Genomic DNA, 14,991 nt, shown 5'->3' with positions numbered 1-14,991 from the left:
GGGGGGGGGGGGGGGGGGGGGGGGGGGGGGGGGGGGGGGGGGGGGGGGGGGGGGGGGGGGGGGGGGGGGGGGGGGGGGGGGGGGGGGGGGGGGGGGGAGATGTATAGGGAATGAAAAGTTGACAGATTCTGTTTCTTTGTACCAAGGTTTATTCTGTAGTTTTTACCAGTAAGGGTCATTAAACATCAAGCAGTATTTCTAAGTAAATTGTCACTGTTTATGATTAATTTGCTTTCACTGTTAAATAACATTCAGTAAAAGGGATAAAAAACTGTATAATATAGAATATGGAATTCGTATAGTTAATTATTTGGAGCATTTCTTTTGACTTGAGTTGTATACATATACAATGTTTTATTTTATTCAAGGATGTTGATGTTTCAAGTCACTCCTACACCATTAATGGATTGAAAAAATATACAGATTATAGTTTCCGAGTGGTGGCCTACAATAAACATGGTCCTGGAGTCTCCACACAAGATGTTGCTGTTCGAACATTGTCAGATGGTGCGTCTTTCTTCCTTTGGTATAAAATACTATGCACAGTGCCCCTAGTGCACCAGGTATAGTAGTAAGATTATATGCTTTGATGTCAAGAAGATTTTCAAATCTCAGTTCTGCCCCTTTCTAGTAGTGTGACTTTGGTCAAGTCACTTAACGTTTCTGAGCATGTTTCCTTACATGTAAAATGTAGATAATACCAACTTCATTGGGTTACTGTAAAGATTCAGTGAGAAAGCATAGAATGTGTAGTGCCTGGTCCTGAAAGATTCAGTGTTTGTATTTTTAGCAGAGGCTTTTGTGGAAGTAAATACTATTGCTTGTTCATAACACTGACCATTCCACGGCTGTTGGAAGTCTAGCTTTGCTCTGTTTAGCAGTCATATTTGCATGACAAATTGGTCTTTTTAATTTCTCAGTATTTTTTGACAGTTTCGTTTCTCACCTGTGATTGAATTTCTAAACTAAGTTATATACTTATGACAAAGAGTAGAGTTTTTCAAACGACAGCTTGCCAAATAGATTAACTAGGTCAAGACCGGCATTTTAAAAAATATATTTTAAAAATAGAACACCAGACATCAGAGTTCATTGCTCTTAGTAAGAGTATGAAACTCAGCTAAATCCAGTGTTTTATAAAAATGTGTTTTTTAAAAAAGGTGTGTATATGTGGCCCTTAAGTATATAAACATGTATGCTTTAGAAATTTTAGTTTAACACCCTTAAGCAAATGGTCAAACTTAACATCACCAGTAAAGGAACAGACTGACATCATGTGCCTCCTGATGTGATGAATGGAGAAGGACACAATCTCACATCTGTTGTGTCCTTGCCAAAAATATTTAACTTAAATCTGATCATGATGAAACAACCAGACATACACAAATTGACAGTAAATTTTTTTTTTTTAATTTTTAAACCTGACCTGGATTCTTAAAATATGTTAGTCTTAGGAAAGAAAAAAAAAAAAAAAAAAAAAAAAGGTTGTGGAATCGTTCTAGAATCTATATTAAAGAAGAGTAGAGATACATATAATAAAATAAAACACATATGATCTTTGTATCCTGGATCTGGAGATAAAAACAGCTATAAAGGACACTATCTTTTTTAATGTTAGATAAGTACATATAGTATTAGGCAATATTAAATGTTAGATATGTTATTAGGTATATTAAATAATATGTTTGTGTTAAGGTTAAATTTTCTGAATGTGATGATTGCATTGACGTTTTGTTGGAGAATGTCCTTGTTCTTAGAAGATTCATGGTGATGCATACTGAAGTGTTCAGGAATGAAGTATCATGATGGCTACAGCCATCTCTCAGATAATTCAAATTACCATGTAGATAGGTAAATCTGTGTATGTATGCATATATAGTGAGAGAATTAAAACAGATTATATAGAATATTAGTAATTGGTGAATCTAGGAAAAGCATATATAGTGTTCATTGTACTATTCTTGCTCTTCTTTTCTGTGGCCTTGACATTTTTCAGGGTAAAAAGTTAGGAAAAAGAAACAAACATAAACTATAATTTAGCTAGGCAGCTGCAAAGCCAGTTGGTCAAAATTTGGGAGAAAAGTTGAGGGAAAAATGCTTAATGTAGGCTTTTAAATCTACACATGAGCCAAATTTTAACTTCACTAAGTGGGTTGGCCTATTGATCACAGTACCTATGGGAACTGAATGTCTTAGCATGTTGGTAAGGGCAGCACTTTGGACTAAGGCAGAGCTTGGTTCTTATGCCAGCTGAAACAAATACTTTGGGCAGGTTAACTGCTCTGAACCTCATCTATAGCTTTCTTATCTATAAAATTAAAATAATGATAGACACTCCTTTGTGAGATGTTGTAAGGATTAAGTAACTGCCATGTAGTGAGCGTGGAGCAAATCTTAGCTAGGAGGATGATGATGAATACAGCAGTGACAACTGTGTTGCGTGTCTCTGCAACTAAGTCAGTTCTTAATATGGAGATAATTGGAATCATTCATGTGCTTTTTTCAAAACACAGGTGCTTAGGTTCTACTCCAGACCCTCTGCACCTGAATCTCTGGGATGAGGCCTGAGGCACTTTGTGAGGCGCAAGTTAGAACAATGAGCAAGACACATTCTGTTCTTCCCAGAAGCTTTAGTACAGTGGGTACTTAGTCATACCGGGTTCACCAAATGTTAGCAAAGAGAAGAGAGAAGTTTCCATGGGTGGATTAGAAGAGAAGGGCTAGAGATAGCGTTTTATGAATGGAGAGAAGTATACCTCATTAAGGTCTACTTAAGTTTTCTTTGCTTGCTATCATCACTACACAGGGGGATGCTGGAGGGTGTGTGGGCCGTAAACTTTGAGGTACCACTGTATTATGTTCTACTATGTGAGAAACTAAAGTTATGCAACTGTTTGTTTAACCAACAGTTCCAAACTCCTCACGTCTGAGTGAGTGTTTCCTGATACAGAGTTGCCTTAGAAAGCCAGATGGTTCACTTTACTGAAGCTCGCGTTGCTTAAAAATCTCTTCGCTATACTTGGGAACTGCCTTCAAAACCAGTTTAGGAATCCCACAAGAAAGCCAAGCTCACTGAGTTGCCTTAGAAAGCCAGATGGTTCACTTTACTGAAGCTCGCGTTGCTTAAAAATCTCTTTGCTATACTTGGGAACTGCCTTCAAAACCAGTTTAGGAATCCCACAAGAAAGCCAAGCTCACTGATTTATGTACAACTCATTTTGATCCATAATGTCATTACCCAGTTCAGTAACTTGTTATATTCATTAGACTTGCTTCCAGAAAACATGTGGCTCTTCCCCCAGACATGTTGTTGCCAAGAATGTTCAAAAGAATACATTTAAGGTTCAGAATATATCTAAGGTCTAGAAGAGTTTAGAGTCTAGAAGAGTTCAGAGTCACTGTACATTCTTGAAATGAATATCTGATTTCCCAAAGGTTCTACCTGACTAAGGTCCCATATGAAAGTGTCTTGTTACAAAAAATGAATCAAACATGACCATACCTCTTCCACATAGTACTGTCAACATGAAGGCATTCGCAGCTGGATTTAGACCTGATTGCCTGATCAGGTTTGAGATGTGCATTTGTGTAAAGTCCAGCCAAGAACTATCACGTGATGGGTGATGTGTGGGTGATTAAAAAAAAATTTATTTGTTTTTCCTGTCTAGTTCCAAGTGCTGCTCCCCAGAATCTGTCCTTAGAAGTGAGAAATTCAAAGGTAAAACTTTATAATGCCACTGTTCATTTTTACTGGTATACTTTTGAGCCTCAGAGGGGTTTATAGGGAGGGAGATTCTGCGGGAAAGCATCAAAATAAATGAAAGCCAATATTGTAATAACTATTTGCTTTTAAAAATACTAAACCATATAAATTTGAACTGAAAACAATCATAATCAAGCAGACAAATAAGACGACATAGATATTACAATGCTTGCCAGTAAAGCTGAGCTTAGAAATAAACACATTAATTCTGTTTAACTTTACTTCCTTTCTCTGATGCCAAAACTCTAAATAAATTACTATTTTTATGTAAATCATGACATTCCAGATCTTAACCTCTAGAACCTTGGTGGTATAGCAGAAAGAAATAAGTTTATGAATCATGGTCCCTTAGTACTGTGAGATGAGCCTAATGTGAGTCAAAGGCAGTCATCTGTCAGATTGGTTGTATCTGCTCAAACTCACCCTCCTTGTCAAGTTCACTGTACACTTAGGACCACGTGTGTCTCTCAGAGGCCCAGAGCTCCTTCTGAGCTACATAGACAACTGATATATTCAACTCTTTCAAGAAATACTATAGGACTCCTTTTCTTCTTTAAGAAACAGCTAGCTGTTAATTAATGATCCCCTTTTGGAAGAGTTTTAGATAGAAATTGTTTAATTTCAGCTGTTGCACACTGGATATGGGAAAGAATCTTTATACCTAACAGTAGTTTACTTCCTTATACGTGTGCCTCTGACCTTCTTATATGTTCCTTCTGAAACCTTTTCTGAAACTTCTGCCCAACATCTTCATTCTGGCAAAGTACCCAGGAGATCAAGGGTCCAGAGTGTACTGCTCAAATATATAATCTTCCCATTTGATCACTGAGGGTTTTAAAATTAAAAATATTTTTGAATGATTATTATTAACTTTGTAATCTCTGAGCATCCTGCTGCCTGTTTTTCTTCTCTTTACACAGTGAGATCAGGGTAATAATACATAAAACAGTTAGGACCAAGCTTTTGATATATTTATTCCTTTTCCCTATAATCTTGTTTTTCCCAGAGTATTATGATTCACTGGCAGCCACCTCCTCCAGCTACACAAAATGGGCAGATTACTGGCTACAAGATTCGCTATCGAAAGGCCTCCCGAAAGAGTGATGTCACTGAGATCTTGGTAACCGGGACACAGCTATCTCAGCTGATTGAAGGTAAACTGCTTTGCACATAGAGAAAAGCTAGGAAATGGTGTCTTTCTCAGTCATTGAATTATGCTAGTCTAATGACTGTTATGTGCTGTTGACTTATACAAACAAATTTTAAATGGTTCAAAAAAATTTTAATAGTTCAGTCTACATCTGACTTGATACAAATTAATGGAAAACACTATTATATTAATGGTTTTGCCATCTCTGAGTGGTGAAGTAGTATTTGATTTTTATTTCCTTCCTTGCGTTTTTCTGTGTTCTCCACATTTTCTTTTTTGAATGTATATATTGCTTTCTGGTAATCTGAAATAAGGTGAAACAAAGCTATATAAGCAAAGAAATTACTCCACTCAATTTAGTTGATAACAGGTCTACAAAATGACTTTTATAACACAGACACCACTCGTGTATGTCTCACCTTGAAACAGTATTTGTGAATAGCTGCAGCAATGCAGTAATCATGCTTGCTACTGTGGACACTATAAAATTTTAGAAAATTCTATCAGGAATAGCTCCTTTTGTATAGTTTTCCCTTTACGTACGATAGAACAAGTGGCATACTTGGTAAAAATGGACCCAAATACATATCTAATACAGGTTCATCCTATAGACCACAGAGTATTGATCTCTTTCTTCCTTAAGTAGAGGAGGTAGAGTTGGCTGAGCAAGTGTAAGGTTCCTTTGCAGGGGGAGCTTGGGAGACAGATTAAGTGCATTTTGCCCTGTAGATGTTGGGACTATGCTTACGAAGAGTAAAGACAGATGTCCCTAAACTATACTTATTCTATAGGGATTTTCATAGATGCTTAATATGGCTGTAGAGTTGACTGTGGTATGAGCAGAACTCATCCTGCCCACTCCTTTATTGTTTAGCAGTGCCTAGACTCTGTCCCCCTAAGCTACGTGTGCTTCAGCTTCAGCACTTACCTCTGTCCTAGGAGTAAACTCACATGTGCTGTGCTGGTCAGTATACTGCCTCAGCTGCAATGGCTTTGGTTTGTCACTCAACAGAGCCCATCTGTGTTTTGCAAACAAACAGATGAATTTGAGTATATTTACATTTACACCCAGCAGGGGTGAATTTTCTGTAGCTCTAACAGTGCAGTAGCAGTGTTACTGGGCAGCAGATCCAGGTTCTTGGTCCATGAAAGAAAAATCTTTCATAGGACCAGCAAAAGGAAAGAAGAGAGGGACAGAAAAACCGAACATAATAAGGCTCTATTACCAAGCAAAGGTGGGCGCCATAGAAGTGCTCAGGCATCTCTGTCAGAGAGCAACGCATGAACCCCCAGCCTTCTCCCATTCTGTCCTAGGTCCCTGCTCCTGATGGCCATCCTCTGCCCTTCCTGTTCTGCCTAATGTGTCTGTGCTGGCCAGTCCAGACTGAATATTTATGAGCAGCTTCCCTGGGGCATGTCCCTATTTTGCTCTGCCTCAGCAGGGCAAATTTAATCTCAGGACAAAAGCTCTGTCTCAGATGATTTTTGCTAGGAAACCCAAAAGCAGAGTAGGTAGGAGAGAACTACAAGAATTGGAGATACTATCGAGATCCTGAGCTGAACAGTAAATTATATGATTAAGTTTTAGCCAGAAGAAATTGCTGTTATTGCACTTAACATATTTTGCCATATCTTTATACTACGTATCGTGTGCCTGAGTTTTAGTATGTAAACTTGTAGTCTACTTAGAAGGAAAAGAACTCTTAGCCTCTTTACACATACCTCTCTCTTGCTTGTTCCCTCTCGTGTGTTCTAACTCCCCCCAAAGGGCAGGGAATGATAATCTGATTGGTTGGATTCTTTCAGGAATCTTAGTTGAGCCACGTTTGCTAGTAGTCCAGGTTTGTTGTCTGTTTACAGTTACAAACATGTGTGCAGCCCACTCCGGCGCTTTCTGGTTCAGTGTGTGCAGAGACGAGACTGGGATGGAAACTGACTTGGGCCCAGCCATTCTGCTCCTCCTTTGGTCTTGCTCCTTGCTTTCTTGTGGGCAAACAGATTCAGGATGGGCCTGGGAAGAATAGAAGCTACCATCTCTCCTCCTACACCATGGGACAGAATTGGTTAACTGAGCCAGGGCTTGTATTGTGTCCTGACCAAGTTATTCACATTCTTAATATCTATCTCTTTGGTTGGAGTTTCTGTACTAGGCTGCTCACCAAAGATCCCAATATTTGGATATGGAGAGTTAGGATAATTTTCATAAACCTTGCAAGACCTACCATAGTATCTGGTATTTAAGTGCTCTAAAAATGTCTGCATGGGCCGGCCCGGTGGCGCACTCGGTAGAGGGCGGCGCTCCCGCCGAGGGTTCGGGTCCCATGTAGAGACCAGTCCACTCACTGGTTGAGCGCGGTGTGGGCGCGACACCAAGGGTTGCGATCCCGTTACCGGTCACGAAAAAAAAAGACAAAAAGGAAGAAAAAAAAAAAAATGTCTGTATGAATATCTGAATAACTGACAATATTAACTCTCCCTGCTTTGTAGGGTAGACCTTTATATGTGAATTCTCTTGCCTTTGATACATTGGTAAATCATGTACTGTGTTAGCTGGTAGTAAATAAAAAAGTTGCATAATAGAAAGGTTTGGGTTGTTTTCCTCTTTCACTTACTATATATATGTATGGGCAATTGGTTGTTGAGAAATAGATTTCTAGGCCATATTTGGTGTTTAGAATTTTTCTGCTGTGGTTATGGGGTAGCTCAGAGAACAGAAGTAACCTAATAGTTACATCTTTAAATTCTTTTCTGGGTTTTAGTGTCTTTTGAGACCAACTGACTTTGTTCCTTTGTTATAATTCTTTTATTATCCTTAGCCTCTTTTGGCTTTAGCTTTATTTGTAACAAATTGAAGGGATTGCATTAAATGATCTCTAAGGTCCCTTGAAACTCTTAAATAAAATCTGTAATCTCCTGGGAGCATTAGTCATTTCTGTTTTCCTCTTGGATTGTATGGGCTTTAGCCTTTAGTTTAGAAATGGGAGCTACTCTTCCGTATTTATGTTTTGCTTGTTCTGAATTAACTTTAACTGAAACTTTATCAAGCTATGTACTGAGTTGGTGGATGAGATATTTGCTTTAATGAGAGATTATTAATCTTGTTTTTCTGAAGCTTTTATTTCAGCTTGTCTTTTTTTGTCATTTGGGTCTTAGGTCTTGATCGGGGGACTGAATATAATTTCCGAGTGGCTGCTCTAACGATCAATGGTACAGGCCCAGCAACTGACTGGCTGTCTGCTGAAACTTTTGAAAGTGACTTAGATGGTAAGAACAACAATTGGCAAGATTAGTACATAATAGGTACTGCTTGTAGTCAAATGAATCAAACTGGGAAGCCACAGACTTCCGGTGTTTATGGCTTAACTCTCTCAACTTGAGTGAATTGTGCTGCTGTCATTCCTTGAATGCAGCAAAGCTCCTGGAATGGATTTCTTGCAGTGGCTTTTAGAGAACTGTCCCTTTGAGCAGAACCAGAACAAGTGAAAATGTACAGATGCTGTTAGTCAGGTTTTTAACCAAGGCCATTAAGTGGATGGGTGATCTAAAATTTAAGGTTGAGCCACATAAATTGTGCCTTTATTTCAGTGACAGTTTGCCTTTTCCCCTAGTCCTAGATATCTTGCCCATTTTCTCACCTGTTTATTCAGTGAGTAACTTGATATGGGTGTGTGTAGATAGTACCATTATCAGTGACAGGTGCTGGACTTGGGAGACAGAAGACCTGGGTTCTTATTCTAAGTCTCAGTTAACTAATTTTTAAATTAATATAGTAACTTATACCTTGAAATAAAGTGTGTGAAGAATACTGTAAACTGCCACTATTTTAAGCCTCTTACTCTCCCACCAATTGAATTCAGTTTTTCCTTGACTTTCATGACTGACATTTTTGAAACATTCAGGCCATTTATATTTTGTAAAATGCCCCTCAATTTAGACTTGTCTGATATTTCCTTGTTACATTCAGGTTATGCATTTTTGAAAGGAATAGCGTGGAAGTGTTGGTTTCTTATCAGTGTCTCAGATTAAGAGGCACATGATAGCCTACTGCTAATGATATGAACTGTAATCTGTTGGTTAAAATGTATCTGCCACATTTCCCCACTATCAAGTTATTGTTTTTTCCTTCGTAATTAGTAAGTACCTTGTGGAGGAGAAGTACCTTGAGTGTTTTTAAATATCCTCTTTCTCTTCAAATTTTCACTCACTAGTTTTAGCATCTCTTTTTAAAAAAAAAATTAATTAATTTATTATTATTATTTTACATTCTAAGGTGTGGTTGCAGAGCAGTTGGGAGGAGGGGGAGCGGGAAAGGAGGAGGAGGATACAGTGGGAGGAAGAGGGGGTGTTGTTGAGGCCCTTGCCACCCCTGTCATTCCAGCAGGGGAGCCCAGGGGGCTTCCAGCAGCAGCTCGGTTGTTGCTTGGCTAGATGTGGACTTCAGGGGGTAATGGCTAAGGCCCTCACCCCCCCACTGCCCTGGCTCAGGGGCTGGGGCGCTTCCAGCAGGGGCCTGGTGGTCGTCACTGGGCTGGATGTGGACGTCAGCGGGGTGTGGCTGAGGCCCTCAGCCTTCCCCCCATGGAGGCTTCTGGTCCTTCTAGATTTTTGGGGTGTTCTTTGATGGTGTTATACTTTTACTGGTTAATATCAGAATTTTGTCTCCAATCTGTGGATTTTTTGTTTTTCTTTCAGTTCTGTGTTGGATTATTTACTGTTCCCACCACTTAAACTCTGCACTGTAACTAATTTTTTGTCCTTTACCTATAAAATGGGGGAACTTCTGTGAGAACTAGCATTTGAGCCTTGTGGTTGAGCTAATTGCTGCTTTGCTGCTGATTCTCTGGGGAAGGCTTTTTGTGCAGCTCAGGTTTTAATGGTTTACCTTGTTAGCACTTCCAGGTCTTATAAGGTCCGTTACACCTGGGTTGTGTGGATATTCTGGTCAGGGCCTGTGTCTTTTCAGCAAACTGCACCCCCTGCAGTTCTGTATTCCTGACCAGTCTCCATTGAGTGTGCCTGTGTGTGGAGGGCAGATCAGCTGTCCATGCTATGCCCCAGTGTTCCCTCAGTGGGCCTGTCTCCCCCACTGCCCATGCTCCAAAAACTTCCCATGGGATGGGCCATGTGCTGGTCCCTTGCAGTGACTCACCAGCCTCTGAGTGGCTCTTTTGTTCAGTTGTCTGTGGCCCCTTGTTCCTGTGTGGGTCCATGGGATCCTGTTAGTGGTCTTGCAACTTCATACAAAGGGCGCACCTGCAGCTTTTGCCAGCTCTTGCTCCGTGTGCTCACCAGGGCCAGCCTTGAAATGGCCAGGGCTTAAAACATCCTTTTTTTCTCTCATTGTTACTTCTGCCTTCATGAGTTCCATAGGTCTCTGTTCCTCTTCCCCTGAGCTCTAGCAATCCAGCTTGGCAGTTCATTGCTTTTTAATAGTGGTAAATTGGTTGATTGTGGGAAAGAGTGACACCGAGGACCGTCTGTTCTGCCATCTTGATCAGAAGTCAGTCTCAGGGTCACCACTTTGAAGATCATGCCCTTCCCACGTCCTTACCAAATGTTATCTGGGAGTGTTTCTTTTCCTTCCTTCCTTCCTTCCTTCCTTCCTTCCTTCCTTCCTTCCTTCCTTCCTTTTTTAATTTTTATTGAATCATAATTGATTATATATATTTTGGGGGTTCAGTGTTGACATATGCTAGTAATATTGATTTGATCAACATATATATTGTTATAAATCGTACTTATTCTTTATATCCCTTGTCCAATCTTTTCCTATCCCCCTCTTCCTTCCCCCTGCCCCGTCTAATTACCCTAGATTTCTTCTCTCCTTCTGAAAGAGTAGTGGTTACTCTGTTGATTTGTTGCTTAGATGATCTGTCCAATGCTGAAAGGTGTGTTCAGGTCCCCCAATATTATCATAGAGCAGATACTTCTTCTGTCAGTCTGGAATGAGCTTTGTGGAGAGAGACATCCTCTTCTTTTCTTTGGTCCCTGCTGGTGACTTTCCTTGTGTCAGTACCCTCCAATGGCTGGCAAACCATCTGCATGGTGGTTGTGGTGTTTAGCAGCTTTCGCAGCAGCTGTGGTTATTGTGGTGGCTGTGGTGGGCCACCCACATGGATGTGATGTTTTGGGCATGCTCCTTACCTAGTTGGTGGTGGCAACAGTGGTGTGCCTGGTTGTTGGAGGGGGTCCAGTCCCCAGATCCATGCCTCAGGACCTCAGGCAGGCCCTGTGGTGCTGGTGGTGTGCCTGGTTGTCCCCCCTTTCTGGCTTGGTAGCCCAGGGGACTTCCAGTCCTTCTAGGTGTTATAGGTGTTCTTTGGTGAAATGAGACTTTTTCTAGTTAATATCAAACTTTGTCTCTGGTTGTGGGTACTGTTTTTTTTTTCAGTTCTGTGTTGTATTATTTGCTGTTCCCACCACTTAAACTCTCCACCGGAACTAATTTGTTGTCCTTTGCTTACTTCTAAAGTGGGGTAACTTCCTGTGGGGACCAGTACTTGAGCTCTGTGGTTAAGCTAAATTGCTGCTTTGCTGTTGATTCCCTGGGGAAGGCTTTTTATGCAGCTCAAGTTTTTTGTTTTTTTTTTTTCCTTTTTGTCTTTTTTCATGTCCGGCAACGGACCGCAACCCTCAGTGTCGCGCCCGTACCAGACCGGGACCAGCAACAGGATCGCAACCCTCGGTGCTGCCCCCGCCCCTCGCTCAGCCAGTGAGCGGGAACCAGTCTGTATGTGGGATCCGAACCCTCGGCGGGAGCGCCGCCACACTCTCAAGCGGCACACTGTAGCAGTGCGCCACCGGGCCAGCCCATGCAGCTCAAGTTTTAATGGTTGACTTTATAGGACTTCTGGGTTTAGTGAAATCCAATGCACCTGGGTTGTGTAGAAACACTGGTCTGGGCCTGGGTCTTTTCATCAAACTGTACCCAATGTAATTCTATATTTCTGACCAGTCTCCTCTGAGTGACCCTATGCTGATTGCGGAGCAGATCAGCTGTCCTTGCTGTGTCCCAGTGTTCTCCTGGTGGGCCCATATCCCCTACCACCCGTGCTGCAAACACTTCCCATGGGATGGGCTATATTTGCAATGACTCACCAGCCTCTGAGTGGCTCCTTTTTTCAGTTGTTTTAGCTCCTTGCTCCTATGTGGGTCCACAGGAACCCTATTAGAGGTCTTGCTGGCTTGGGGGCCACCAAGGCCCTCTTCTCCCCTGCTGCCTCCATGCAACTTCATCAGAAGGGTATAGCTCTGGCTTTTGCTGGCTCCTGCTCCTGCTCTGTGTGCTCAGCAGCTCCAGCCTAGAAGCAGCCAGGGCTTGAAATGGTTGGAGAGGTTTTTTCTTTCTCTCATTGTGGCTTCTTTGGCCTTCATGCACTCCATAGGTCTCTCCTTCTCTTCTCCTGAGTTCTAGTGGCTCCAGCTTGGCTGTTGTTGCTTTTTAATAGTTGTAAATTAGTTGATTTGTGGGAGAGAGAGTCGCTGGGGACTGTCTATTGCACCATCTTGACCAGAAGTCAGCATCTCTAATTAACAGTTATTACTATGGTGTTTTCCCAACTGTGACTTTCCAATTCCATATTTCTCCTAAGTTTATTAGCATTCTGTAATAAGGAAGAACTTTCTTTTGCCTCCATAGAGAGAGAAGTGGCAAGTGGGCTTCTCTTTATAACTGGTTCCTGTGTCCATTTGACATCTCCCATCTTTCTTTGAGAACTTTCTTCCCTTTTGACACAGTAGTAAGATGTTCTGGGCTTATCTGGTATTTTTCTAGCCTCAGCCTTGGCATCAGCCATTTCTCCAAAGGACCCTGGTTTCTTTTATGAAAAATGATATTTAGAACCATTATCTGGGCACTATATGTGCATACTGTTACTGAGGTAGAAAATTATGAGGAGTATACAAAAGGGCTACTAAAACTATTAGTGAGTTTAGCAAGGTCACAAGATACAAAGTCAGTATACAGAAACAGTTGTATTTCCATATACTAACAGTAAGCAGCCTCCTACTGTTTCCTTTATGAAACTACTGGGATGAAAATCCTTTGCAATGTAGGCAGGACATGGAATTGGACATTGGAATTAAAATAATGCCACTTACAGCAGGATCAAAAAATATGAAGTAGTTAGGAATAGGCTTGCAAAATATGTGCAAGGTCTGTGCACTAAAAACTAGAAAATCATTTCTGAGAGAAATTTAAAAAGACTTAAATGGAGATACCATGATGGGAAGCCACCCTATTATTAAGATGTGACAGTTCTTTCCAGTGCAATAACAAGTAAAATCCCAGTAGGCTTTTCTTGTGGAAATTGATAGGCTGATGCTAAGTTTATATGAAAAGCAAAAGAACTAGAATAGACAAAAATTTTTTTAAAAAGCTAGAGGACCTACACTACCTAATTTCATGACTTCTTATAAAGCTATAGTAATTGAGACTTTGTGGTATTGGTGTAAAGGTAGATGTTAATAGATCAGTGGAACTGCAGAGTCCAGAAAGGGATTCATATGTGTATCACTAAATGATTTTTGACAAAGGTACTAAGATAGTTCAGTGGGGAGAACATTTTTTTTTTTTTTAACAAAAGGTGTGGGAATAATTGGATATCCATGTGAGAAAGAAAAAGAACCTTTACCTTATTTTACACCATATGTAAAAACAGACCTAAATGCAAGAGCCACAACTATAACACTTGTAGAAGAAAAGATAAGGAAAAATCTTCATGATCTTGGGATAGGCAAGGACCTCTTAGGGTAAAAGAAAGCACAGATCAGAAAATTTTAAAATTGATAAATTGAACTTCATCAAAATTTAAAACTTCTACTTTTTGAAAAACACCAATAAAATGAAAAGGTGAGCCACAGACTTGGAGAGAATACCCGTCATTCAAATATCTGAGTTTGCATCCAGAATATATAAAACTTTTACACCTCAGTGGTAAGATGACACAATAAAAGGTGGGTGGAAGATTTGGACAGACACTACACCAAAAAAGAGGTATGAGTGGACAATAAGCACATGAAAAGATGCTTAGCACCGCTAATTATCAGAGAAATGCAAATTAAAACAACAGTGGAATACTACGACACACCCACTAGAACTGCTAAAATTTAATAAACTGACAATACCACATATCAACAAGGATGCAGAACTGGACCTCCTCATCCTTGCTGCTAGGAACGTCTGATGGTACAACTACTTTGGAAAACAATTTGGACGTTTCTTATAAAGTTAACCATACAACCCAGTAATCCCCCTCAGATATTTAATCAAGAGAAATAAAAACGCATGTCTCCATAAAGATTTGTACACAAATATGTCATAGTAGCTTTATTTACAATTAAATTTTCATCAACAGGTAAGTGGTAAATAGTGCTATATCCATGTAATAGAGTACCACTCTGCAATTAAAAGAAATAGGCTGTCAATACACACAACAGAAACGAGTGTCACAGACATTATGCTGAGCAAAAGAGGTCAAACACAAGAGTGTACATACTGTGTTATTACATTTTCATAAATTACAAAATAGAACTTATCTATAATGACGAAGCAACATCAGTGGTTACCTGGAGCCAGGGGTGGCAGGAGCTGACAGGAGCACAGGGAAACTCTCTTACACTACCTGGAGTGTTGGAAATGTCCTACATCTTGATTTTAGTGTTGATTACCTAGGTATATACATTTGTCAAAACTGAACAAAATGTACATTTCAATGGGTACATTTTATTGTATACTAATTATACCTCAGTTGATTTGAAAAGCAAAAGAATTTGAGAAATATTAATATTTTATAATACAGAATAATTGATTTTGGTAGGTATAATAACTTTTCCAAATTGTATTATTATTATTATAGATCTTCCTTTGAAATACTTGGGGTTTTTTTGTTTGTTTGTTTGTTTGTTTGTTTTTCCTTTTTGTCTTTTTTCGTGACCGGTAACGGGATTGCAACCCTCGGTGTCGCGCCCACACCTCGACCAGCAACGGGATCGCAACCCTCAGTGTTGCGCCCGCACCGCGCTCAACCAGAGAGCGGACCGTTCTCCATATGGGTTCCGAACCCTCTGCAGGAGCGCC

General features: G+C 40.3%; 1 protein-coding gene across 1 annotated transcript in view; it reads left to right on the top strand.

Annotated features, from left to right (window-relative positions):
• Nucleotides 1–14,991, top strand: part of NEO1 (neogenin 1) — a 170,299-nt gene that overhangs the window by 115,693 nt on the left and 39,615 nt on the right. Inside the window, exons 11-14 of the mRNA XM_008575170.1 lie at nt 369–507; nt 3,669–3,718; nt 4,770–4,917; nt 8,067–8,177. Coding sequence (XP_008573392.1) covers nt 369–507; nt 3,669–3,718; nt 4,770–4,917; nt 8,067–8,177 — 448 coding nt within the window. The remainder of the gene's footprint in view (nt 1–368; nt 508–3,668; nt 3,719–4,769; nt 4,918–8,066; nt 8,178–14,991) is intronic.

This window comes from Galeopterus variegatus, unplaced genomic scaffold (genome assembly GCF_000696425.1).
Source record: "Galeopterus variegatus unplaced genomic scaffold, G_variegatus-3.0.2 Scaffold1149, whole genome shotgun sequence".
Taxonomy (NCBI): Eukaryota; Metazoa; Chordata; class Mammalia; order Dermoptera; family Cynocephalidae; genus Galeopterus; species Galeopterus variegatus.
Note: the sequence above shows the minus strand (reverse complement) of the source record. Positions and strands in the feature narration are given on the sequence as shown.